At 39.4% G+C, this 26966-nt stretch overlaps 3 protein-coding genes across 7 annotated transcripts in view; 1 reads left to right on the top strand and 2 right to left on the bottom strand.

The window, feature by feature from the left end:
- Positions 1-807: 807 nt before the first annotated feature.
- LOC132867497 (uncharacterized) lies at positions 808-13267 on the bottom strand. Of its 2 annotated transcripts, XM_060900446.1 has the most exons (8): positions 13195-13215; positions 11866-11965; positions 9195-9357; positions 7036-7140; positions 6691-6747; positions 6461-6562; positions 5324-5446; positions 808-1172 (listed from the first exon to the last, which is right to left on the bottom strand). In XM_060900446.1, exons 3-8 carry the CDS (start codon positions 9351-9353, stop codon positions 1143-1145), a joined length of 576 nt encoding a protein of 191 aa, XP_060756429.1. In that variant the 5' UTR covers positions 9354-9357; positions 11866-11965; positions 13195-13215; the 3' UTR covers positions 808-1142. The 2 variants fall into 2 exon arrangements, with proteins under 2 accessions (XP_060756429.1, XP_060756428.1); XM_060900445.1 differs by lacking the exon at positions 11866-11965 and having other exon boundaries at positions 13195-13267.
- Positions 13236-21517, top strand: si:ch211-269k10.4 (uncharacterized protein LOC100150242 homolog). Of its 2 annotated transcripts, none has more exons than XM_060900448.1 (6): positions 13236-13481; positions 14231-14404; positions 14542-14661; positions 18716-18772; positions 18871-18975; positions 19797-21517. In XM_060900448.1, the coding sequence occupies exons 2-6, from the start codon at positions 14243-14245 to the stop codon at positions 19896-19898; spliced, it is 546 nt and encodes a 181-aa protein (XP_060756431.1). In that variant the 5' UTR covers positions 13236-13481; positions 14231-14242; the 3' UTR covers positions 19899-21517. The 2 variants fall into 2 exon arrangements, with proteins under 2 accessions (XP_060756431.1, XP_060756430.1); XM_060900447.1 differs by having other exon boundaries at positions 13238-13481; positions 14236-14404.
- A 363-nt stretch (positions 21518-21880) lies between these two features.
- Positions 21881-26966, bottom strand: part of zgc:158766 (uncharacterized protein LOC100009641 homolog) — a 55882-nt gene continuing 50796 nt past the window's right edge. For 2 of the 3 annotated variants that reach the window (XM_060900442.1, XM_060900444.1), the window contains 3 exons: positions 25969-26183; positions 23401-23467; positions 21881-22209 (listed from right to left, as the gene is read on the bottom strand). In XM_060900442.1, coding sequence (XP_060756425.1) covers positions 23420-23467; positions 25969-26183 — 263 coding nt within the window. In that variant the 3' untranslated portion in view covers positions 21881-22209; positions 23401-23419. The remainder of the gene's footprint in view (positions 22210-23400; positions 23468-25968; positions 26184-26966) is intronic. The other variant, XM_060900443.1, reaches the window with a different exon arrangement.

Raw genomic sequence — 26966 nt, 5'->3', positions numbered from 1 at the left:
AATAACTCACAGATTGCTGAGACACAACATTTCTGACGTCTTGTTCAGAAGAAATTTGTTCAGTGACTGCACAGCTTCAACAATAACGCTTTTTCTGAGAGTCAATTCGTTTCTGATTTGAGAGATTATGTGTAGAGAATTGCTCTCAAAAGTTTTCTTTCTTTCTTTCTTTTGTTTCTGGTAAAGCACAAACCATTCCTAACCCTAGGCCTCTTGTAAAACCCTGCAGTAATATAACTGCTGCAACAATAGCTTTGACCACAAACAAGTGCAACACACACACACACACACACACACACACACACACACACACACACACACACACACAGAGTGAGAGAGAGAGAGAGAGAGAGAGAGAGAGAGAGAGAGAGAGAGCGAGCTGCAGCTTCACACATCGTCTGAAGTAAGTGTTATTTTCACGAAGCAGTCAGTTAATGTCTGAATGAGCCGATCTGTCGACTCTAATATGCAATAATGATATTAATACGCAGTAATTAACGCCTAACACATTTAAGCACAAATTTCTGTACATGCACTTGTTTATTGTTCTACATTCCTTCTATATTAAATCTTTAAAAATAGATTAAAACAGTTAAAATAGTTTGTGCCCTGTATGTTTATCTGGCCGCCATCTTACTTAAAAAAATACGCTGGAAATGTTGAGCTGATCTCCACAGACATTTTCACACTTCTCTCTCTCTCTCACACACACACACACACACACCTGTCCTGTACTCAACATACATTTTAATACTCAACACCATATAAAACTGAACAAGAATAAAAATATAAAACTCTAATTGTCAATTTAAAAATGTTGAAATGAGTCATATTTATTGTCTTTGCAATTCTTTCTTTATCATAGTTCACACTTGAATTAATATGTACAACATTTTTAAAATATATACAAGATTTTTACTTCACAAAATGTTAAATCAAACACAACAGGGTATTAACAAGCCGTTCCTCAAAGACACAAGTGAAAGCAAGTGCAAAAGCCTCGTTACGTTATACTTATTCGCTGAAACTCGGATGCCGGTAAATGATGAGTTGTTCAAAAGACGCGGCAAAGCTTATCTGATGTCAAAGTTCACTAAACATTTGCCTTATGAAGTCATCATCCAGTTTCAGTCCGTCGCAGCTCACATGTCCTGCTTCAGTGTGATCATGGGCTGAAGATAAAAGTAGGATAAAAAAGATTTTCATGAACAATAGACACATATAGATAAAGCATATAGATGTTTTGGATAAATGCGTCTGTAAAGAGCAGGACGTGTCCTTCTCAGGTCCTAATTCTACAGTAACGTAGCACTGCTGTACAATATTCTGATTAAATTGTGTATAATAATTGAATATCTCTGCATGTTTCGTAATATAAGTGATAATGTCTCAGTATAAGAACATTTTATTACATGTTTATATAAACACTCATCTGGTTGAGGGTTTGTAATTCATCTCCGCCAAGCACTTTATCAGCGCACAGGAAAATCATTTAATCTGAGGCTTTAATCTGAGGTCGTGCGATTTTATTTGATTTTCAAAGCACCTCTTTTCCTTTTTTGCATTACATTACATGCACATGTAAAACATGCCTGATTTCTTTTCTAACATGCAATTATTTAGTTTTCTCATCTTGTATTTTCAATAGTCCACATAAAAAAAATCAAGTGATGAAGCAATAAAATACACTACCGTTCAAAAGTTCGGGGTCACCCAGACAATTTTGTGTTTTCCATGAAAAGTCACACTTTTATTTCCCACCATAAGTTGTAAAATGAATAGAAAATATAGTCGAGACATTTTTCTGGCCATTTTGAGCATTTAATCGACCCCACAAATGTGATGCTCCAGAAACTCAATCTGCTCAAAGGAAGGTCAGTTTTATAGCTTCTCTAAAGAGCTAAACTGTTTTCAGCTGTGCTAACATGATTGTACAAGGGTTTTCTAATCATCCATTAGCCTTCTGAGGCAATGAGCAAACACATTGTACCATTAGAACACTGGAGTGAGAGTTGCTGGAAATGGGCCTCTATACACCTATGGAGATATTGCACCAAAAACCAGACATTTGCAGCTAGAATAGTCATTTACCACATTAGCAATGTATAGAGTGGATTTCTGATTAGTTTAAAGTGATCTTCATTGAAAAGAACAGTGCTTTTCTTTCAAAAATAAGGACATTTCAAAGTGACCCCAAACTTTTGAACGGTAGTGTAAATACCTAAATAACTGAATAATACACTAAAAATTAGGAAGCCTGTTATTACTTTAATTAAGCCTTAATCACATTCAATGTTGCTAAAAAATTATTTATAGTTAGTGACATTTCAGACACAATATGGCCAAATATTCTGTTTATTTTTTGCTCTGTGAACAGAAGGAACCCACACTCGCTTTATGACATGTCGGCTAGCTGGCGAGCTTGCTCATGTTGATTTATACTACACTCAGCATCCTTTCTTCCTTTTCATCTTCATTTGACAAACTTTCATATTTTAACTCAAAGGTTAAATTCCTGAATAGTATCATTTGGCATTTCTTTTTGCCAGCTACTATACAGAATTTTTCAAATGACCTACTATATCTCATCTCATCTCATCTCATCTCATCATCTCTAGCCGCTTTATCCTGTTCTACAGGGTCGCAGGCAAGCTGGAGCCTATCCCAGCTGACTACGGGCGAAAGGCGGGGTACACCCTGGACAAGTCGCCAGGTCATCACAGGGCTGACACATAGACACAGACAACCATTCACACTCACATTCACACCTACGCTCAATTTAGGTGGGGTTTACATTAGACCGTATCAGCGGATCATCAGATTAACGTTTTTAAAAACGATTAGCGTGCACACAGCAACGCCAATACACGGATACGCTAATCACATGACTAATTCGGCACGTAAGTTGAAATGTGTCAGTGCGGCTCATCGCTTCCTCCTCAGCGGCTGCGCTCCAAATCACTCCGCCCTGAACAGCGAGTGCCCTCTGGAGGGTGCGCACTCCGGCCCTGCGCAGCTCACAGAGCGCGCGAGTGAAGCGCACGAGCAGTGATTCGGGACTGAGCCGCTGTGCACAAGTCACTTACCACTTGCAAGTGGAAGGATGGCAAGCCTAAAGACCATCATAACTACACAATGGGCAGTATTTGCATCAGTATTTGCAGTATTTTCATACTTTTATACTCTTTAATGAAAGGTGATACAAGGCGGAAGTCCGCGCCGTTTTTCAGCAGTCGCGTCACATGACCAACGCCAGCGAATCAGGAAGGTGGATGTCACAGTGACGTTGTCCAATGACGACGCCAGCTAGAGCTCAGCACAGTGTATCCGCGTATCTCAATGTTTACACAGCACCGGACCAGACACGCTCTGGATTGAATACGTGGACCCTGGCGGATTCCCGTTTCCCGGCGTTTCCAGGCGTTTTAATGTAAACGGACAGTGCATCCGTGAAGAAAACGAGACAGATACGGTCTAATGTAAACTTGGCCTTAGAGTCACCAGTTAACCTAACCTGCATGTCTTTGGACTGTGGGGGAAACCGGAGCACCCGGAGGAAACCCACGCGGACACGGGGAGAACATACAAACTCCACACAGAAAGGCCCTCGCCGGCCACGGGGCTCGAACCCGGACCTTCTTGCTGTGAGGCGACAGCGCTAACCGCTACACCACCGTGCTGCCCTACAATACTGTATATAATAACAAAAAAGCTACTATACATAATTTTTCAAACAACCGTACTAACCATTTCAAAATAGGAAGTGGAGTTTTACCTGCCGAACACAGACAAGTGGAGCGATACACACAAGTAACACGTCTCCTTGCCGTTATAGTAAACATCGGCACTCTGAGAATGCTGCTCGACTAATCAGTTTAGTGGACTGGAACTGCCTGTTGTACTTTGTTGAAAGCTAACCCTTCCAGGCTTGTAGTACTCGAGTCCGACTCGTGCCCTAATTTTACGGACTCGTAACTTGACTTGGACTTGAGCGCTGATGACTCGGGCTTTAACTGCATCCGGACTCGTAAATTGGAGACGAGGACTCAGATTTTTTCTTTATTTTTTTGTAACATGCCATAATAATTTGGCATAAGATATTTATATCTACATTAATTTTTATACTAATTTTGTCCAAGAGAATGCAGTCACCTGTTCATACGTCATGTTCAGGAACAAACTAACGTTAATGGCGCTAAAACACCTGGAGAGACGCCGCTAGGATTGTCCGCTTTGCTTCTACAGACTTCTCGTGCAGTGGGAATAAATGCACTGCTGTGTGTGCCATATGTAGAAGAACTATCGAGGAGACGACGGGGACGACCTCGAACTTCAATTGTCATTTGGCGAGACTCCACCCAGAGAAGGAAGTGACACGCTATGGTCATTGCTCTGTTGATAGTGGGCGGGGCTTACTGAATGATGAACTAGCTTTTTATCTGTAGCCTGTTAACTAAAACGGGGCAGTCGAGCAGGAACGTTAGTCCAACACGGTAGCAGAGACGCTTTCACATAAAGGCAGCAACAGCCACCGTCACATGGTGCGGGTGGAGTCATGTTCTCAGACTTGACCCAGACTCGACTCGGATTTGACTCAAAATTTTCTTTAATGACTTGGACTCGGGGGCGGCACGGTGGTGTAGTGGTTAGCGCTGTCGCCTCACAGCAAGAAGGTCCGGGTTCGAGCCCCGTGGCCGGTGAGGGCCTTTCTGTGCGGAGTTTGCATGTTCTCCCCGTGTCCGCGTGGGTTTCCTCCGGGTGCTCCGGTTTCCCCCACAGTCCAAAGACATGCAGGTTAGGTTAACTGGTGACTCTAAATTGAGCGTAGGTGTGAATGTGAGTGTGAATGGTTGTCTGTGTCTATGTGTCAGCCCTGTGATGACCTGGCGACTTGTCCAGGGTGAACCCCGCCTTTCGCCCGTAGTCAGCTGGGATAGGCTCCAGCTCGCCTGCGACCCTGTAGAACAGGATAAAGCGGCTAGAGTTAATGAGATGAGATGAGATCAGACTTGGACTCGACTTGGACTTGAACACCGGGGACTCAGACTCGAGGTTTAGTGACTCGACTACAGCACTGAACCCTTTATTATACAACGAACAAACTCCAAATTATTGCTCATTATTTTCTTCTTAATTAACGCCTTCAACCTGCAGGAGTGTAATATTATTCTCTTGGTACTTTTCTTCGAAAAAGACATTCTTCAAGGGCTCTTTAGACGATTAAAGGTTGATATAAATTCCTTTTTTTTAATACTTCCTGTTTCTGCAGAAACTTAAAGTCTGAGTGTGTTTTAAATGAACATAAATAACTTTTGTGCATTACCAGGCTGTTGAAATGAGCTCGGCACACGGCTTTACTTTCCCAGTAGATCAGGATCGCTGAGAGGAGAAACTCAAACGCGTACAACCCGAGGATCACCACTCTCAGTCCGTAACACATCTCATTCTGTATAAAGGGTAGAAGATACAAATAAACAGTGTTGGGCACATTACTTTCAAAAAGTAATTAGTTATAGTTACTAGTTACTTTTCCCAAAAAGTAACTGAGTTAGTAACGGAGTTACTTTGTCATAAAAGTAACTAATTACCAGGGAAAGTAATTATTCCGTTACATTTTGTCCCCCCTCAAAAAAAATCAAATTCAATTAGTGTAATCATAATAAAAGTGAATGTTAAATGTGTTTAATGACTGAAATGGACACTTAACAGAACCAATTAGTAATGTTATCTACACTATATTAATATTTTTGTGGGACAATGTGAGATAAGACATCTATCAAATGTAATATATTTTTGCAGTTATTAAAATTATGTTACTAATTACTGGCCACTGACGAGGACAAACGCTTTGTTCCTCGACATAATGTGCATTGCACGTAAACACTCTTGCCTTTTATTTCAAGTAATGAAAAGTAATGGCTGTATTTCCAGTGTGAAAGCGCAGTGCTGGGCTGACCGCTCGCCATCGCTGGGTCTTCCGATTGAAAGAGCGCGCAGTAGTGCAGTAGGCGTGGCCTACCTATGTATGTTGCCCAAATCTACTCTGATTGGCTTACTGTGCCGTTGTCTCGTGTCTCCCCGCCCCACACGAAAGCAGAGTAAAGAAAGGCTGAACGAGCAGCGTGCCAGATGAGAACAGCGTTAATAAAGTAACGCATAGTATTTTATTGTAAGTAACGGGAACGGCGTTATAACGATGTAAAAAGTAATTAGTTAGATTACTCGTTACTAAAAAAAAGTAACGCCGTTAGTAACGCCGTTTATTCTAACGCCGTTATTCCCATCACTGCAAATAAATGATAAAGATAATTGAGAAATGCCTCTTTGTTGTACAGTAAGTCACGTGTATTGTGCTGATTACAGAACTGACCATGCGACAGAGGGAAACTATATGATGGTTCAGAGGTTCAGAGTGATCTTCTCAGTGTGATGAACTGAAATTGCTATTATTAATAATTACCTTAGTGTTATTCCAGCACGGTGGAGAGATGATCAGACACATGGTAACTGTGATAACCGCAAAGCAAAGGCCCATGATGTTGAAGACAAACGACCCTTTCATCTGTTTTCAAAAACAAATACAACATTTATCAAATTCCACACAAACTCAGTGCTGACTGGCAAAAAGCTTTCGATCAAATCCGTCACCAAATCATGAGAAATAAAAAGGAGGGTGGTGTTTGTACATACCACAGGCATCAACGGAGTGTGTCCGGCGGCGATCGCCAGAGTGCCACACACTATATACTGGAAAGAAAGAAAAAAAAATCTGTTTGTGGTATGTGAGACAGGGTAATCGATTCAAAACAAAATCTGCAGTTAGCGAATAATCTGTTTCTTAAATTCGGCTATCCATTAGCTATTCACTAGCACTGAAGAACTGCGTATAAACATATTTACATGGCTGTTTAACCTAAAATCATTAAGTTATTCACATATCTTTTGTTAACAAATACTTCAAACCAGACTCTAAGTGAGAGAAGTGCTTATGAACGAGGTCTTCTATTATAAACTTGGACAACATCACTATCTCACCAGGATGCTGGGAAGAACAAAGACAGTATTATGTGGACCGTCATTCGATTTGAGAACGATTCCTCCCAAACACAGGATAAAGACCGCGGTGATGATCTGAGCCGCCTTAAACACAAGAGAACCAACAAACACAACTGTAACGGTGCTTATTATACCAGAGACCATGTTTCATGAAAGGACATGCTCATATATCCAGTGAATGTGGATAGAATACTCTACTACTAGGCTATCAGCTCTCTCATATACCGTGAGTAGAGAAAAACAAAATGGCGGAGTGTGTTGCTGAACCAACCAAGGACGAAATAAAAACTACTCGAAAACAAAGCCCCAAAAAATAAAAAAGAGCAAGAAAATATGGAATAAAAGTATTTGATGGTAAGAACATATCCTTTTTTATTTTTCAAGAATTATTATTATCGCGTTTTTCACAAATTGCTCCTGTCATTTCAGCAGTTTGTTTACGGAAATTATTCTGTCGGATGTTTTGTATAAAGTTTTTTATTTATCGGATTTGCAAAAAAAAATAAAAATAAAAATGCTCTGGTTCTCAAAATCCAGTGAATGTGGAGAGAATAAAACAGTTATTCCACTCAATCTTGTCGTACATGGTTTATAGACAACTCGGTGCTACGCGCCTCATCGGCTATCAGCTCATGTACGACTCGATTTTGTGGAATAACTGTTAAATATCTCATTACAGTGGCACCTGTCGAGGGGTGGGATATATTACACAGCAAGAGAACAGTCAGTTCTTGAAGCTGATGTGTAGGAAGCAGGAAAAATGGGCAAGTGGAGCGTAAGGATCTGAGCGACTTTGACAAGGGCCAAATTGCGATTGCGAGATGACTGGGTTTGAGCATCTCCAAAATGGCACGTCGTGTGGGGGAACACCTTTCTGTTTTAGCCAGCAGTAACTTTTTCGGCAGTTTGTTCTACAGTAGCTCGTCTGTAGGATTGAACCATATGGACTGGCCTACATGCCCCATGCGAATCAATGAGCCTTGGGCACCCATGACCCTATCGCCGGTTCACCGGTTGTCCTTTGGATCCTTGGACCACTTTTGGTCAGTACTGACCACTGCATACCGGGAACACCCCACAGGATGTGGCATTTTGGAGACACTCAGACCCAGTCATCTCACCATCACAACTTGGCGCTTGCCAAAGTCACTCAGACCCTTACGCTCGCCCATTTTTCCTGCTTCCAACACATCAACTTCAAGAACTGACCGTTCAGGTGCCACTGGAATGAGATAATTAATGTAATTCCCTTCTTCACCTGTCAGTGTTTTTAATTTTATGGCTGATCGGTGTACACAGATAAATAGTTATAAACAATATCTAGAAGACAGAATATGATGATAATATACAAAATCTTTAAATATAATAAATAGTTCTAAAACATGCAAACAGAGTTAGTAACTGAGTGTCTTTCACATGAACAAAATAGCATGCACTGTCTCGTTTTGCATGTCTGCCTTCATGAATATGTGATTTGATATGAAACACAGGGCGGAGTCAATGCAAATTACTCCGTTTAGCATGTGCAAGGCGATTTAGTAAAACCGAATGTTTAACGGTGTGAATAAATACAACCCGAGAGCATGTATTACATTTTGCGGAAGACCGGTTTGAGCAAAAAAAGTCTGTAAAGATTACGCCTCGGTGTCGCAACATGATCAAAATGTCTGACAAAATGAAGTGTAATTAATGTTTTGAATCGATATTATCTGCATGATTTTTAAATTTGTCTTCATACCGTTCTGAGTACAGTACACTCACCACATTTGACCTGCATGACTCGATGCGTGTGAAGCGAGATTTATTTTCATTTTGACTCTTGAAGGAGTCAGTTAGAGATCTGAGCTCACCACAGAACAAACATCAGACGCAAAAGCCTATATCTTCACACATTTCCTCTTCTCCGACTTATCAATCTTAGATTTCCTCATGACTACTGTAAGTGTGTGCTCTGGGTATTTACCACTCACACACATCTCTCCTCAATCATAGCTGTAATTCAGTATCGAGAGCTTCAGTCATGTCTCTGTGCATGGATTGGCTTCGGATTCACTTCTAAGTCAATAAATATGAATGTAAAAGAAAAAATAAAAAGGAAATCTGATACACATTTCGAATCGTGTCGTGAGTCCTCCTACCCCGAATGCTTTGGGGTAACCCTGCTGAAACACTTTGTAGGTGTCCTTGAACCTGCAGGTGAATTTGTCGGGCATGAGCTGTCCCTCTCTGGCGTTCCTGATGCTGCCGAGAGGGATCGTGATGACCATGCAGTCATCCGCTTTGAATGTGTACCTCATGGTTCTGGAGGAGAGTCAAGGGAGAGAAAGCGAATTCATCTGTAAACAGTAAACAGCAGGAGACAATAGCAAGTGTCCAGAAACACGGCACTATTTTAGAGATGGCACAAGACTACTTTTTCTTTTCCAAGACAAAAATCAAAACCTTGGGTATCAGCTGATGTACAACCCTGATTCCAAAAAAGTTGGGACAAAGTACAAATTGTAAATAAAAACGGAATGCAATAATTTACAAATCTCAAAAACTGATATTGTATTCACAATAGAACATAGACAACATATCAAATGTCGAAAGTGAGACATTTTGAAATTTCATGCCAAATATTGGCTCATTTGAAATTTCATGACAGCAACACATCTCAGAAAAGTTGGGACAGGGGCAATAAGAGGCTGGAAAAGTTAAAGGTACAAAAAAGGAACAGCTGGAGGACCAAATTGCAACTCATTAGGTCAATTGGCAATAGGTCATTAACATGACTGGGTATAAAAAGAGCATCTTGGAGTGGCAGCGGCTCTCAGAAGTAAAGATGGGAAGAGGATCACCAATCCCCCTAATTCTGCGCCGACAAATAGTGGAGCAATATCAGAAAGGAGTTCGACAGTGTAAAATTGCAAAGAGTTTGAACATATCATCATCTACAGTGCATAATACCATCAAAAGATTCAGAGAATCTGGAAGAATCTCTGTGCGTAAGGGTCAAGGCCGGAAAACCATACTGGGTGCCCGTGATCTTCGGGCCCTTAGACGGCACTGCATCACATACAGGCATGCTTCTGTATTGGAAATCACAAAATGGGCTCAGGAATATTTCCAGAGAACATGATCTGTGAACACAATTCACCGTGCCATCCGCCGTTGCCAGCTAAAACTCTATAGTTCAAAGAAGAAGCCGTATCTAAACGTGATCCAGAAGTGCAGACGTCTTCTCTGGGCCAAGGTTCATTTAAAATGGACTGTGGCAAAGTGGAAAACTGTTCTGTGGTCAGACGAATCAAAATTTGAAGTTCTTTATGGAAATCAGGGACGCCGTGTCATTCGGACTAAAGAGGAGAAGGACGACCCAAGTTGTTATCGGCGCTCAGTTCAGAAGCCTGCATCTCTGATGGTAAGGGGTTGCATTAGTGCGTGTGGCATGGGCAGCTTACACATCTGGAAAGACACCATCAATGCTGAAAGGTATATCCAGGTTCTAGAGCAACATATGCTCCCATCCAGACGACGTCTCTTTCAGGGAAGACCTTGCATTTTCCAACATGACAATGCCAAACCACATACTGCATCAATTACAGCATCATGGCTGCGTAGAAGAAGGGTCCGGGTACTGAACTGGCCAGCCTGCAGTCCAGATCTTTCACCCATAGAAAACATTTGGCGCATCATAAAACGGAAGATACGACAAAAAAGACCTAAGACAGTTGAGCAACTAGAATCCTACATTAGACAAGAATGGGTTAACATTCCTATCCCTAAACTTGAGCAACTTGTCTCCTCAGTCCCCAGACGTTTACAGACTGTTGTAAAGAGAAAAGGGGATGTCTCACAGTGGGAAACATGGCCTTGTCCCAACTTTTTTGAGATGTGTTGTTGTCATGAAATTTAAAATCACCTAATTTTTCTCTTTAAATGATACATTTTCTCAGTTTAAACATTTGATATGTCATCTATGTTCTATTCTGAATAAAATATGGAATTTTGAAACTTCCACATCATTGCATTTCATTTTTATTTACAATTTGTACTTTGTCCCAACTTTTTTGGAATCGGGGTTGTACAATTCGATCTGATATATTTTTCTTTAAAAACTCTTAAGCTTTAAAGTGTTTGTTTTTCTTCTTCAGTGAACTGAAGCCCAAAATACAGGAAAAACACATAAGCTGAAATCATTTCAAATATAAGAACAAATCTAATAAAAAATAAATCCTAACAAAAATTATAATCAATTCTCTTGAGACGTAAACCTTTCCAGCTCCAAAAATAAATCTTTTCCAAATCCAACTCCAATCTTTTCCATTTGAATTAATGATGGATAATAAATGAAGGTGGGATTGATGTTAATTCTATTTCTGCTCATTTAGCTGACATATGGGCGACTCAACAGAGTGAAGATGCCGAATGTGTGTGTAGCGCTTCATAACAGTGTTATAAATGTGAAAAATAATTCAGTTGGCTGATATATGAGCTTCTTAAGTAAGTAAATTATTCACTTTTTTATTAAAGCGTTTCTGAATAGGTTTGAATGAAAACGCCTGGGTGCAGATGTGAAAAATACGTAAACGTAAAATGAAAGATAAATGCTGAGATAGATAGATAGATAGATAGATAGATAGATAGATAGATAGATAGATAGATAGATAGATAGATAGATAGATGGATGACATTTTTATTGAGAGATAGCACTTGATATCCTGTAGATAATATAAACGTGGCTCTCAGTTAACAAAAAAGGAAAAATAAATGACAGTAGTAATAGGAAGAAAAAATCTGTCATAAAATTGAACAAGAATTATTTACGAATTTTCACAGAAAGCCAGTCCTGGCGGCGCTTGTGAACGGCGTGAGAGATTTGCACTCTTTTACTTCCAGACGCAGTGAGTTCCACAGTACTGCAGCGCTGAAAGTGAACATTTTATCACTGAAAGAGCGACAAAAACGTGGCAGGATAACGTTCACGTTCTCACGAACACACTACAGAAAAGAGTCTTAAAGCTTCATAGACGTGTTATTAATAACCTGTAACAGAATATATAAAGAAATTTGACATATATAATATGAATTGAGCTTTCTTCACTCTTTTCTCTTTAATGTTAAGACAAAGTTGCATCAAACCTCCATTTTTACATTTATTTTAATATCAGCTCATTAAAAAAAATAAAAAACACATAATAAAGGAGCCACACAGTGCTTATTAATGTGTTATGAATTAAGGCTCCTTCAAATAAAGTGTTCCAGTTTATTATATTCACACTTCGGTAAAATTAGGACGTTGAATGTGAACTTTGGAGAGAGAGAGAGAGAGAGAGAGAGAGAGAGAGAGGGAAGGAAGTGAGTGCAATGTGAACTCTCAAATTGTGTATGTTTTTATCCTTCCTGCAAAAATGGGTAGCTGTGATTAAAGTGAAAAAAACTTATGTATTATATATATATATATATATATATATATATATATATATATATATATATATATATATATATATATATATCTTAGATTTATGTAATAAAAAAAAACTGTAAGCACCTTGCTAAATAAATACACTCAAAACAAACAATATTAAATAAATAAAAATAGTAAGCCATATGTAAATTCAATAAAACATGACATCGATCTTATGTTAAATATATTATACTGTAAGTTATATGATGTTGTTTTTATGCATATGATAAGACTTCAGAATAAACACTTTGATATTAAAATATGACAATGAAAAAAACAGTAAACTACAAGTTAATTTAATAAAACTGAACATGCGCGGTTCAGTCCATTGCAATTGTGTGTATAATTAAATATTATATTATATTATATTATATTATATTATATTATATTATATTATATTCCATTTTGTGTGATATAAATGTAACAGAATAATCTTGAACACAAATATACAGAAACATTAATTCATTAAACCTGTGCAGCTACAGAATGTAAATCTATAGAATATATATAAATAATCTTACATTTTTATGTAAATAATAAAGCAGCAAAAACAACACACGGATATTAAAATATTTATCTGAAAAAGTAGTAAGCTGGAACACACAAATAGAAAAAAAACCCCTGCGTCCTCCGAATTGTATAAAAAGTAGATAGTGAGATGTTTTGAAAGAGAAGTGTGTGACACTCACGGCTGTTGTCCAGCGCCTGGTCTGAGAGAGTGTGAGTTCAGTTGAACCGCCTCGCTTCTTTGTGGTTTCGTCAGTCCTCACTCCATTTCCTTGTTCATCAGAAGTGCAATCGATGAGGATGGAAATTATTTTCTCATCAGCTTCCCTCTGAACAACACACACACACACACACACACACTGAACCGAGGCTGCTCAGAAAGAGAATTTTACTGAACTGAATTAAATTTGACAGGATTGTTTTTGGCTGGCGGACGTTTCTCTGAGGACACGGGACGAGTCCTGATACGGTGAGACTCTGAGACAGAGATCATGATTTCAGTGTTTAAGTGTGAATGGATGGAGGTGGTGTAAATGTTTTTGTGTGTGTTAGATTATAATTAGAAAACTAACAGGACCAAATACTGACATAAAGGAAATCAAGACAGCAGAGACGATGAATTATTGACTTTAAATCATGTTACTGTACACAGCAAAATCCCCAGTGTTGAATTAACACCCAGAGCGTTTATATAGGTCCAATTGGACCCAAATTAACTCTGAAAGTGTGAATTCAACACTGAGGAATTTGCTGTGTATATTTATATTCATGCAAAGAAAGAAAGGAGGAAAGGAAAGAAGGATGGACGGATTATAATCTTGTATACAGAGCAGAAATTTTACACTTTTTCTTATGATTATTGATAGGAAATGGAACTTGGTCATAAATTTGACTAGTGTGTAATGTGACCTGTGTGTTGTTTTTTTTTTTCTTCTGCCAACCTTGTTGGAGGACGTTACCGTATGTTTTTGCCTACATTTTGTTCTCAGTGTAACTCAAAAAATCGTGAACATATTTTGATGAAATTTGGGGGAAAGACGGGCCATGGGCCAAGGGCCAACTGAGTAGATTTTGATGCAAATCCGAACACATGGCTTGGCTTGGCGGTGGGATGAACTCTACCGAGTGCCCTTTGAGTAACTGCGACCTGGTAAAAAATGACTTGTTTGTAATTCTTTGTTTATAAACGCGACTTGTCTGTGCTGAACTCCTGTTTAGCGTAGCTGTGTGATGGCGAGTGTTAATTTTGCTATGGACACGATCGAGGATCACCCACGTGGACATCGGGATGATGACGGTCCGCTGATTAAACATTACAGAGTCACTGAGCTCATTCCTGCAAAAAAGCTTCCTCTGCACCGGCTTCTGAAGAGAGAACCAGCTGTGTGGGCCGTAAGATCACTGACTGTACCAGTAACACTCAGTGATGGGTGTTTTCTGAAATAGAGACCTTCTTCCTACTTATTCTTCATTTCTTATTAATGAGTTAATCTCTCTCTCTCTCTCTCTCTCTCTCTCTCTCTCTCCAGGCGGTTCAGATCAGCAGTGGGATTTTGAGCATCGCACTTGGAATCATGTTTGCTGTGTACTTCCAGATTCAAGACATATTACTCACCTTGTTCAGAGTCCCAGTCATGAGCGGCATCCTGGTAAAATTACACACACACACACATACACACATACATACATACATATATATATATATACCATATATATATATATATATATATATATATATATATATATATATGAGTGATTCCACGCTTATGGGTACTGAAATGGGGACATGAACTTATTCACCTAAAACCATTTCTTTTTTTACCATCAGGTCACAAAACATGTAATCTTTAATGAATGATATGTTAAAAGATAACTTTAATTTTCTGAGATGTAATAAAAACATATTTATATGCCAAAGTCAAGCCTATGAGTTCCAAAATGATGTCTGTTACATTACTTCTGTTACGATTGTCCATCTCGCGTCTGTTACAAATTAATTACAATCTAGCTCTATACCATGTTAATCTTATTGAAAGAATGTGTATGTTTATTCTACTACACATGTTTATTAATTATATTTGCTAAAACATCACCTTCCTATGTTTCAAAAAGTAATTCTACATTGTTAAAATTGAGAATATATATGTCCACAACACTTCTGTTACGTTCTGACTTTGGCATATAAATATGTTTTTATTACATCTCAGAAAATTAAAGTTATCTTTTAACATATCATTCATTAAAGATTACATGTTTTGTGACCTGATGGTAAAAAAAGAAATGGTTTTGGGTGAATTTTTAAAAATAAGTTCATGTCCCCATTTCAGTACCCATAAGCGTGGAATCACTCATATATATATATATATAAAACAAAACGTCCTTTGTATGTGTTAAATATCTCAGAAAAAAACTGAATGAAACAATTTATAAAACAACAACACCAAACAAATGGGCAGGTTTTGGTGTTTGGTTCTTGTTTTTGAATTTCTATGATGTGGTTTAGGGCGCAGGTTGAGACGTTCTGTTGTCTACATAGCACAGTTTGGTGTCACTCCTCCCCCTACACCCCCAGGCCCCCCTCCGCAGGCCCCGACTCACAAAGCTGCTGCAAAAAATGATGCAGATGAAGACAAACTGCTCTGCCTGTGAAAGTTCAGACAACAAATCAGGGCTGGGTTTCCCGAAAGCCTCTTAACCTCCTAAGGCCCAAGCTGTTTTTTTACATGCATTTTTTATTTCTCTTTGCTATTTGGGCTTATTAGAACCTGATTAGAATAAAAACTAAGCATCATCTTTTGATAAGATGTACTTTTAGAGAAAAAGTATGTCCACATATGTGGATTCTTGTTCCGAATTTCCATAAAGTGCTGTCCACGCATGTGACCGCTGAGCCCTAGGAGGTTAAGGCCAAGAGTGTCTCCTAAGGTCCATCGTCAAGCTAACGTGGTTTTCCCGAACAACATCGTAGCCAAAGTAGTCCTTTAGTTTGCTATGAATTTACAAGGGACCCGGACCACTTGTTCAAAACAAAGAGTGACTCACTCGCTGCCGAACACACAGATCCCCGACGGACTCTCACAGTCAATGGGGGAAACTGGTGTTGAATCTGCTGCAAGTGTTCAATTATTTTTCTTGTATATTGGAAGTACATCGAGTTAATTATTAAATAAGTATACACAAAACATTATGAATATATTTCAATATGGTATGGAATCACGTATGGATATCGGAACATCGCGTTGATATCACTACATTTTAATCACACACACACACACACACACATATATATATATATATATATATATATATATTAGTGCTGTCAAAAATGTTGCGTTATTAACGCGTTAACTTGACTCAATTTTAACGGCGATAATTTTTTTATCGCGAGATTAACGCTCTGTGACATGATGCCACGCCCCACACAGCCAGAGTCCTCTGCCCTCCCCCGAAGAGCCACGGTGCTCGGCTTAAGTTTCGTTTTCCCATCGGCGGCTCCAGCCCCACTTTGCAGTGGCTGTGACAAGACGTGTTATGCTCTGCAATAAAAAAAAAACAAAACATTGGTACAACCAGTGTTCGAACTATGCCGATATTTTCAGGGGGTCCCTTTTTTTTCCCTTGGGGGTGCTTGCGCTTGTCTCAGAGCTCGGCCCTCCATCGCGCGCTCACTTCGGATATGCAAATGCTTCCTGTTACACACGATTGCTATGTCAATAAACATCAGTTTGACAATATTTTAGAGACCCCCCAACATTTCCCAAATCATGTTTTCAAGGGATCTCATGTCTGTTTCAGGGGATCTCGGATCCCCCGAGTACCCCTGTAGTTCGAACGGTGAGCAAGCCCATTCACTTTTTTATGCTGATAAGAGAATTACAATGGTTTTTCATGTGACAAAAATGTGCGATTAAATTGCGATTAATCGCGAGTTAACTATGACAGTCGCGACATTAATTGCGATTAAATATTTTAATCGCTTGACAGCACTAATATATATACTACCGTTCAAAAGTTTGGGGTCACCCAGACAATTTTGTGTTTTCCATGAAAAGTCACACTTTTATTTCCCACCATAAGTTGTAAAACGAATAGAAAATATAGTCAAGACATTTTTCTGGCCATTTTGAGCATTTAATCGACCCCACAAATGTGATGCTCCAGAAACTCAATCTGCTCAAAGGAAGGTCAGTTTTATAGCTTCTCTAAAGAGCTCAACTGTTTTCAGCTGTGCTAACATGATTGTACAAGGGTTTTCTAATCATCCATTAGCCTTCTGAGGCAATGAGCAAACACATTGTACCATTAGAACACTGGAGTGAGAGTTGCTGGAAATGGGCCTCTATACACCTATGGAGATATTGCACCAAAAACCAGACATTTGCAGCTAGAATAGTCATTTACCACATTAGCAATGTATAGAGTGGATTTCTGATTAGTTTAAAGTGATCTTCATTGAAAAGAACAGTGCTTTTCTTTCAAAAATAAGGACATTTCAAAGTGACCCCAAACTTTTGAACGGTAGTGGAGGTCAATTCTCTCTCTGTCTCTTTTTCTCTGCGTGCACGCACATATAAGGGAGAACATTGCCAACTTGACATTGTAGGTCTGAAATAATCCTGACTGCATGACTGGGTAACAGTGAAATGAGCGCGCATGGGGAACACATTTACTTAGTTATTTAGCTTATTATGTGCTCATTCTTTCGTGTGAACGTTTATTCATTTAATTAAAAAACACTCTTGGAATAAAAAAAAAATTGCCCCAAAATATCAAATAGTTTCAATTATTAATTTCCACATTATTTATGCAATGCATAATGACGGTACAATATATTAACATATTGTAAACATGTTATTACCTCCGCCAAGGAGGTTATGTTTTCGGTAGCGTTGGTTTGTTTGTTGGTTTTTCTGTTAGCAACATTACGGAAAAAGTTATGAACGGATTGCTCTGAAATTTTTTCCAGAGGTGTGACTGGGCACAAGTAACAATCCATTAAATTTTGGCGGTGATCCGGATCACCTTCTGGATCCTGGAATTTTTTAAAGGATTCTTGGCGGAGGTCTGCGCTCTCCGAGTGCTTTTCTAGTCTTTCATTGTTTTTGTTTTGTAAAAAACGAACACCATGTGACCTCATTGACTGGATTTAGCAACTGCTAATGCCTTTCACAACTACTCATGCCTATATAGGAGACGCATATTGCAAAGAAGCTCTTGATAATGTTGCCCTAAAGACTCCTACTTACGAGTGAAAACCATGTACAGAGACAACGTTGGTTTCTTCAGAGAGTCTCATCTCGCTCTTTAGCCCTAAAGGGCAACGTTACCGGGAACCCACCCCATATCTATAATGTTCCTTAAAGCAAGTGAAGACAGATGGCTGTTCGTAGTTAGCAACATTAGAATCTTCGTACCGGTGATGAATGATGAAGCAAACTTTGGATATAAAAAACATCAAACTTGCTTTGCGTGTCTGGAAATTCCACAACATTAAAATGTAACTAAAACTGGATTAAAAAAAAACTATGAAAAGCTGTTCTTTTAAAAATAAATAAATAGTAACTGCTGGCAAATTGCTGTGCTATTATCAGAATAAAACACTTCGTGACATGCTTTTATAGGAAAATAATCAACGTATGAATATGAATATAAATATCAGAACGCTTGGTGCTATAAAGCTTGTTTATTTTTGTTCTGTTTCAGTTCCTGGTTGCTGGCGTTTTCTCCATGCTGCTCTACAGACACCCTGCACTCTTACAGGTTCACGTGTCTGCGTTACACATGTGTAATATCGCCATTTATTGCAATGTTTTTCTGTTTCTTTCTCAAACACGCAGCCTGTTTGTTTTCTCCTGCAGACGTGTTTTCACGCCAACATCTTCTGCCTGACTGTGGCTACAATCGGAGCAGTGCTGCTGTGTGTGGATTTAGCAAAACATAACATCAGCAAGATTCAGCATGAGGTATTCAGATTCAAACTGAATATTTCCAAAGATGGAAATTTTTTAGTGATTTATATGATGTTTGGAGAAAAATGAACTTTATCTGAAATACAGCTGATCAGCCAAAATATCAAAGGTTTGATGTCTGACATTGTTGTGCTTCTTTAAACGCACAGTGTATGACGTACAAGGCGAATGTGGCTCAGTAATGGAAGCTGATGACCTCCAGTTTAGCATCACACCATCTGCATGCATTTCGTCCATCACAGAATGCATTTCGTGGGACGAAATGCATTTTGTGATGGACAAAATGCGTTCTGTCATCGACGAAATTCATTTCGTGACGCATCATATGCATTCCGTGGACGAAATACATGTTGTGATGTACAGAATGCATTCTGTGGACGAAATATACTGTATGTCATGATTGACACCATGAATTTCGTGATATAGGGAATGCATTCCGTGATTGACAAAATGCATTTCATGATTTCACACACACAAAATGACATACTGTCTTCATCATTTCGTGGACATAATGAAAAATGATGTGTGCATTCCGTGGATGAAAGGCATCACGGTGTTTTATAATTTCGTCTTCATTTTCTCCATTTTGTCGGACGAAATGGGTCCGGTGACACTTGGCACCCCATAGGCAGTGTTGCCAGATATTGCTGACGTTTTCCAGCCCAAAATATGTTCAAAACCCGCCAAAATGCACTTAAAACCACCCAATGTGGCAACACTGCCCATAGGATTTTTGTTGTAGATTGCATCTTCCAGCTGTTCATACACACAGGATGTGGGTGGGAACTTATTTAATGTGTATGTGTTTTATACAGGTGGAGATCCTGGTGCTGTGTGTGACGTGCTTGGACATACTGGTCTCCTTCATCCTCGTATATTTGATTCACGCAGAGAGACGCCGGGATGAGAAGAAATGACTCCGCTCTCGGCTTTTACCCAGAGTGAAACTTAATCTGCTGCAAGTAATTGATCAAAGTCGAGTTATTTTAAATGCCGGTTTTGTTTTTCATCAAAATATTTTTCTGAGAACAGGCTGTAGACCAACTTGCAGAAGAAAAACAAAACATCTCAGGACTTTCGACGCTGATGCAGCGATGATGGACTTCATAATAAAACAGCTGAACAGCTTCAAAGTGTTATTTGCAAGTGAGTCGAATCTGAGTCGACATTTTTAGCTGAATTTTAACCTGAGAGCTGATTTGAATACATTTTTTTTTTCCTCTCTCTTTTACTTGTTACTCCTGCAGATGTTTGTTGAAGCATTTGTTCGCGCTTTAGCTTGGTCAGGGTCACTGTGAAATTAAATCTTTTTGCGAATTAAATAAAACAAAACTTGTAAAATATTTTCATCTGTTCAAATGGCATGAGTGTCTCTGAGGCTGGGACATGTCAACGTTTATTTAAAAGAAAAAAAAGTAAACGTTTTTGAGTTTAGGACAAAATGATTCGTTTGGCAGCTGAAAGAGTCGACGCTTACTGGTGAGCTGAGTCAAATAATTAAATGACTCACTGAAACAAACTGGAATTCTTATCATGAATATTACTGCAGATGTACGATGTGTAAATATGGAGTGAAACACTGCGTGTGTCGTGCTGTTACAGTAAAATAATCAGTGACGCAGTGATGTAATGAAACAGCGTTCCTGTTACTATCGTGAAGTTGATTATTTTCCTATAACAGCATGTGCCTGAGTGTTTTACTCCTTCACGGCAACTTGTCAACGATGAGAAAGTTTCATTTATGAAAAAGAACGACAGCTTTTTATCCATTTATAGTTATGTTTAATTCTGTGGAACGCCCATCGAAACAAGTTCCTGTCCTCACTGACGTTACAGCAGATATAAATAATCATCTATAACCTGAATACAGAGCCTGGAATGTGTGAAATGGTTTTCACAGCCCTTAAATGTGCAATCATGCTGAGGCTTCTGCTTTTTTAGTTCTTGCTGAAAGACTAAATGGAACTCTGGTGTTTCTCATGGAAGCCTGAGTGAAGCAGTTCCTAAAGTAGAAGAATTAGAACAAGTTCTATTATTACTTTGATCAAAGCAGAAGTGAATCTTAACTTTTTTAAGGTTTTTAGAAATGTATGAATATCAGCGAAACAGTGTGATCTGAAAACAACCCAGCGTCAGTTTTACAGTTTACAATGTTGGGTTATTATTATTATTAATAATAAAAAAACACATTAAACACTGTATAAGACTGAAGCGGCTAATTAAACAGGAGAATTGCTAGAACGTTCTTTAAAATGGACAAAAAATTGATCAGAACCACATACGGCCTTCTGTCATATTCTGACCTCTTTATAAAATAGAATATTGAATATATTTACTGGTAATTGAATATTAATTCTAGAAAAGAATATTAATTAAAATATTCATGATAAAATGACATATTATTTTAATATATTCACTTATGACTTAATTAATGTAAGATATATAAATTGTCTGATACTTGTTCATCCAGCCTGTGTATTTTTTTAGCATATTAATCACTCATAGACTTTAGTAAAAAATAAACTTTCTAAACTTCTGCTTCTGTATTTTCTTGCTGCAATTATGTTCTCTCTGAGGTTGCAGCCTGTGGTTCCAATCGTGGTTGGGTCGAATACAGAAGTGAGAGCAGTGTCATAGAGTTTCTCAAGACTTTTGACTTCTTTAATCGCTTGCAAATTAATTTCTCATGCACGCACGCACACACACACTGTGTCCGTTTGTTTGTTTCATCTCATCTCATTATCTGTAGCCGCTTTATCCTGTTCAACAGGGTCGCAGGCAAGCTGGAGCCTATCCCAGCTGACTACGGGCGAAAGGCGGGGTACACCCTGGACAAGTCGCCAGGTCATCACAGGGCCCGTTTGTTTGTAACCAGATTAAAAAATATAAAACACAGACAGAAAGTTGGGAAATGATTTTATTAGTAGTGCCGGCTCTAAAAATAAGGAACTAACGAGGAAACACTTCTGTACAGAACACGCTTACAGTAAAAACAAACAAACAAAAACTCAAATTGTGCTTTTCTGAAGATAAAAAGGAACCTTGAGCTCACTGATGCGCTGGATGCCGAGTCTGCAGCGTAGCAGCGGCGTGACGGGGTTAAGAACTGCATAACAATCCACTTAAAAATGTAGTGTGTGAATGAACGTGTTTATACAGCAGAGTTCAGTGTTTAAACCGCTGCACGCCGCCTCGCTCACGTCCCGCCGTGTGGAAGTGATGTCACAGCTTTGGAGAAAAAAAAGAAAATAAAGAAAACATTTATTTAACATAATTAATCCGCATTAATCTGTGTGCAGCCAGAAACTGCAGCTCTGTTGTGTGCATTGCTGTTTGATTAATTTTATAATTGTAATAAACTTCTCACGATGCATTCACGACATTACAGTCTTGTTTTATCTGATACTTGTTTTTTCAGCTATAAAAGGATTTGTGTAAAAACAAAAATGTAACAAACAAACAAACAAACAAACAAACAAACAAACTCCCCCCCCCAAAAAAAAAAAAACATGTTCTAGTTAACTTTGAGGCAGACAGAAAAAATATAAATAAATATATAGGTTTATTAAATATAAAACTACATTTATTGACTGAAATAATTATACATTTCAATGTATCTATTGCAAAAATTTAAATCACTTTCTTGCAAAAAAATATACATTTTAACATATTTGCTTTTTGGAGGATATTAAAAAATATTTAAATCTATTTGTTGCAGAAAAATATCGATTTGCTGCATTTAACATATTTTTAAAATTTTTTTATTAATATTTTTATGTCGAGTGGAGAATTCTGGTATAAATATTCAACTGCAAACTTTTGCATTCATATTTTTTTAAGAGTCATTATTGTTTCAAACTGGTTTATTTATGACATCATAAAATTAAAAATGACAAAGACGTCTTTTTGTCTCTGAAAGTCGTGATGATTTATAATAAACTATGAAACAGTGATATCATGTGATTAGTCATTATAATTACTCATGAAAATACACCTTTATGATGAAAAGTTAATTTATGATGCATTGCGAATTATTGATTTAATGCATAATAATAATATTAATAATAATAATAATAATAATGTAATGAATGTGTACAGACACTGATGTAACACTCAGACACAGGAGAAAGAATAAAACATGCACATGAAGCAGAGAAAGTGACTCAAACACAAGCACCATGACACCCCCTCATCCCTTTAATACCCACACACCAACACACTGCTGGAAAGCGCACACACACACACACAAGTCCCAGGTGTATCAGAGTCACGGCGGTGATCTAGGTACTGATTATCTGAGCCTAGATCAGCACTCATGCAGTCGGAGCTCTGATAAACACAGCCAAGATTAAAAGGGGGCAGAGGCTCAATGTTAAAGGGGCGGAGCTTCACAAGCTTCACAGCTCACGCGTTACTTACTGATCTATAAACGTGTCACTCACACCACTGTGCTGACGCCAAAACACACGACATGACACGGAGCGTTCTGGCAAAATAGAGCAACACACACCGAGTAAATGTGAAGTGTAGAAGAGTAACCACATACACACACCACACCACACACACCCCCTTATTAATACTTACTGCACACACATATCCACTTTCACAGACCTCGAAACACTCACACACTTTGATTTCTACACTCGTACACAGGTCACATGACGGGTTGCTCTCGTCTTTATTTCCATTTGAGGATCGGAAAGGTGTGAATCTGTTCTTCAGGAGAGAGCTCAAGCGTGTGACCTTATCTGCGAGCGATCATATAGCCTTCAATCAGAAAGTGGCGTAGTGGGTAAAACGAGCTCCACACCTCGCAGTAGGATGTGATGCATTCGAGTTAACTTGAAAGAAGGAAGTCAGAAATTGAAAATCATAGGCTGACATTTCTGATTTTTGGGTGTTCGAGCTCCAGAGTGGGGAGAAAAAAAAAATCACAGACGCCTCTATGTTCGTCTTTTGTACACCACGTGCTGGCCAACTAACTAACGAGTGATGAATATTTACTTGTGTATAAATACGTCTGATACGTGTGCGTATGGTATTTGAAGGTAAGAAGTGCTGCTGTGTTACTGCTGATGCTCTGAGCAGCCATTTTGATTCGAGGTCACTTTCTGAACTCGGAGTTGATGAGACCGTTCTGAGGTTCTGAGTAGAACTTCTGAGTTGAGGAGGATTTTCTCTGTTTTTTCCTGGTCAGAGTCTGGGTTTGGTCTCTATCACATGTGACACACACTCACACTCAGTGTTAATACACACACACACACACTGTGTGACCTGTGCGCTGTATATACCGTACAGTGGGGCAAAAAAGTATTTAGTCAGCCACCCATTGTGCAAGTTCTCCCACTTAAAAAGATGAGAGAGGCCTGTGATTTTCATCATAGGTACACTTCAACTATGAGAGACAGAATGGGGGGAAAGAATCCAGGAAATCACATTGTAGGATTTTTAATGAATTAATTGGTAAATTCCTCGGTAAAATAAGTATTTGGTCACCTACAAACAAGCAAGATTTCTGGCTCTCACAGACCTGCAACTTCTTTAAGAGGCTCCTCTGTCCTCCACTCGTTACCTGTATTAATGGCACCTGTTTGAACTCGTTATCAGTATAAAAGACACCTGTCCACAACCTCAAACAGTCACACTCCAAACTCCACTATGGCCAAGACCAAAGAGCTGTCAAAGGACACCAGAAACAAAACTGCAGACCTGCACCAGGCTGGGAAGACTGAATCTGCAATAGGTAAGCAGCTTGGTGTGAAGAAATCAACTGTGGGAGCAATTATTAGAAAATGGAAGACATACAAGACCACTGATAATCTCCCTCGATCTGGGGCTCCACGCAAGATCTCACCCCGTGGGGTCAAAATGATCACAAGAACGGTGAGCAAAAATCCCAGAACCACACGGGGGGACCTAGTGAATGACCTGCAGAGAGCTGGGACCAAAGTAACAAAGGCTACCATCAGTAACACACTACACCGCCAGGGACTCAAATCCTGCAGTGCCAGACGTGTCCCCCTGCTTAAGCCAGTACATGTCCAGGCCCATCTGAAGTTTGCTAGAGAGCAGTTGGATGATCCAGAAGAGGATTGGGAGAATGTCATATGGTCAGATGAAACCAAAACAGAACTTTTTGGTAAAAACTCAACTTGTTGAGTTTGGAGGAGAAAGAATGCTGAGTTGCATCCAAAGAACACCATACCTACTGTGAAGCATGGGGGTGGAAACATCATGCTTTGGGGCTGTTTTTCTGCAAAGGGACCAGGACGACTGATCCGTGTAAAGGAAAGAATGAATGGGGCCATGTATCGTGAGATTTTGAGTGAAAACCTCCTTCCATCAGCAAGGGCATTGAAGATGAAACGTGGCTGGGTCCTTCAGCATGACAATGATCCCAAACACACCGCCCGGGCAACGAAGGAGTGGCTTCATAAGAAGCATTTCAAGGTCCTGGAGTGGCCTAGCCAGTCTCCAGATCTCAACCCCATAGAAAATCTTTGGAGGGAGTTGAAAGTCCGTGTTGCCCAGCGACAGCCCCAAAACATCACTGCTCTAGAGGAGATCTGCATGGAGGAATGGGCCAAAATACCAGCAACAGTGTGTGAAAACCTTGTGAAGACTTACAGAAAACGTTTGACCTCTGTCATTGCCAACAAAGGGGATATAACAAAGTATTGAGATGAACTTTTGTTATTGACCAAATACTTATTTTCCACCATCATTTGCAAATAAATTCTTTAAAAATCCTACAATGTGATTTCCTGGATTCTTTCCCCCCATTCTGTCTCTCATAGTTGAAGTGTACCTATGATGAAAATTACAGGCCTCTCTCATCTTTTTAAGTGGGAGAACTTGCACAATTGGTGACTGACTAAATACTTTTTTGCCCAACTGTAAACTACTATGGCTTTGGGTCAAGCTACAGGAATGACATTTTTAGTGGTGTGTTTGGGAGAATAAATCTGTGTGTGTGTGAAATCTCACTGCTGTGATGAAGCTGTTGGTGTCGTTGTGCTCCTTGTGAAAGTGGTGTGACGGAGACGAGGAGACGGAGGAGGAACACAGGAAGGATGACTCGCTGCTGAAGGAGTCCATGATGAGGGACGAGTGACGAGGGACGGACAGAGTGCTCATGCTGTTCACACTGTTCACGCCGTCACTCGAGGTGCTGTGAGAGGACGACTCGGAACCCTCTGTGACTGTGCACGCAAAAACACACACAAAATAGAGAACACATTAAAGAATAAGCCTTTGTGTGTGTGTGTGTGTGTGTGTGAGAGCCTGCAGCATGGTGTGTAGCGCAACTCGTGCAGTGTGTCACATCTCCCACTGATCATTGTTGCGGCTCTTGTATAAACCACACGCTGAAAAAATAGGTATGGGTTCGGCCGTTGCTCTGAATGCCTCCTTTCAGTGTTCACTCAGTTTGCATCAGTTTAACCACACACACACACACACACACACACACACACACGCAAAGCATCACCTAGATCCTTCACAGAGTGTCATGGTTTATTTAGAAACAAAACCCAGCCACGGGTGTAGGAGGTGTTTCCTGTTACATTTCCTCTGCTGCTGTACCACACACACACACACACACACACACACACACACACACACACAGCCAGCTCTGACCATCACACCGCCCTTCATCTAGCTGTGCTCTACTCTTGGATTTTTGCATTCAAATTGACTTCTGTAATTATAAATATAATCGCAAGCGGCGATCCGTGGGGTCCACGCACGTCACAAATAGCGCCCCCCAGTGGCCAGTTCTTCCTACAATTCCTACACCATAAATTAATATACATATGAAATTTTGTGATGATAGTTCAATGCTTCAAAAATTAAATATGCACTCACTTTTGGACACTTTTTCCACTACAAAGCACAAGGGGTGGAGCCAACAGAGGACAAAATGCAAATGAGAGGGCATTTGCGTCGTGCTAATCTGTTCGCTTGAGGACTCCATTGTGTGTGAG

Source organism: Neoarius graeffei, chromosome 19 (assembly GCF_027579695.1).
Source record: "Neoarius graeffei isolate fNeoGra1 chromosome 19, fNeoGra1.pri, whole genome shotgun sequence".
In the NCBI taxonomy this organism is placed as follows: Eukaryota; Metazoa; Chordata; class Actinopteri; order Siluriformes; family Ariidae; genus Neoarius; species Neoarius graeffei.
Note: the sequence above shows the minus strand (reverse complement) of the source record. Positions and strands in the feature narration are given on the sequence as shown.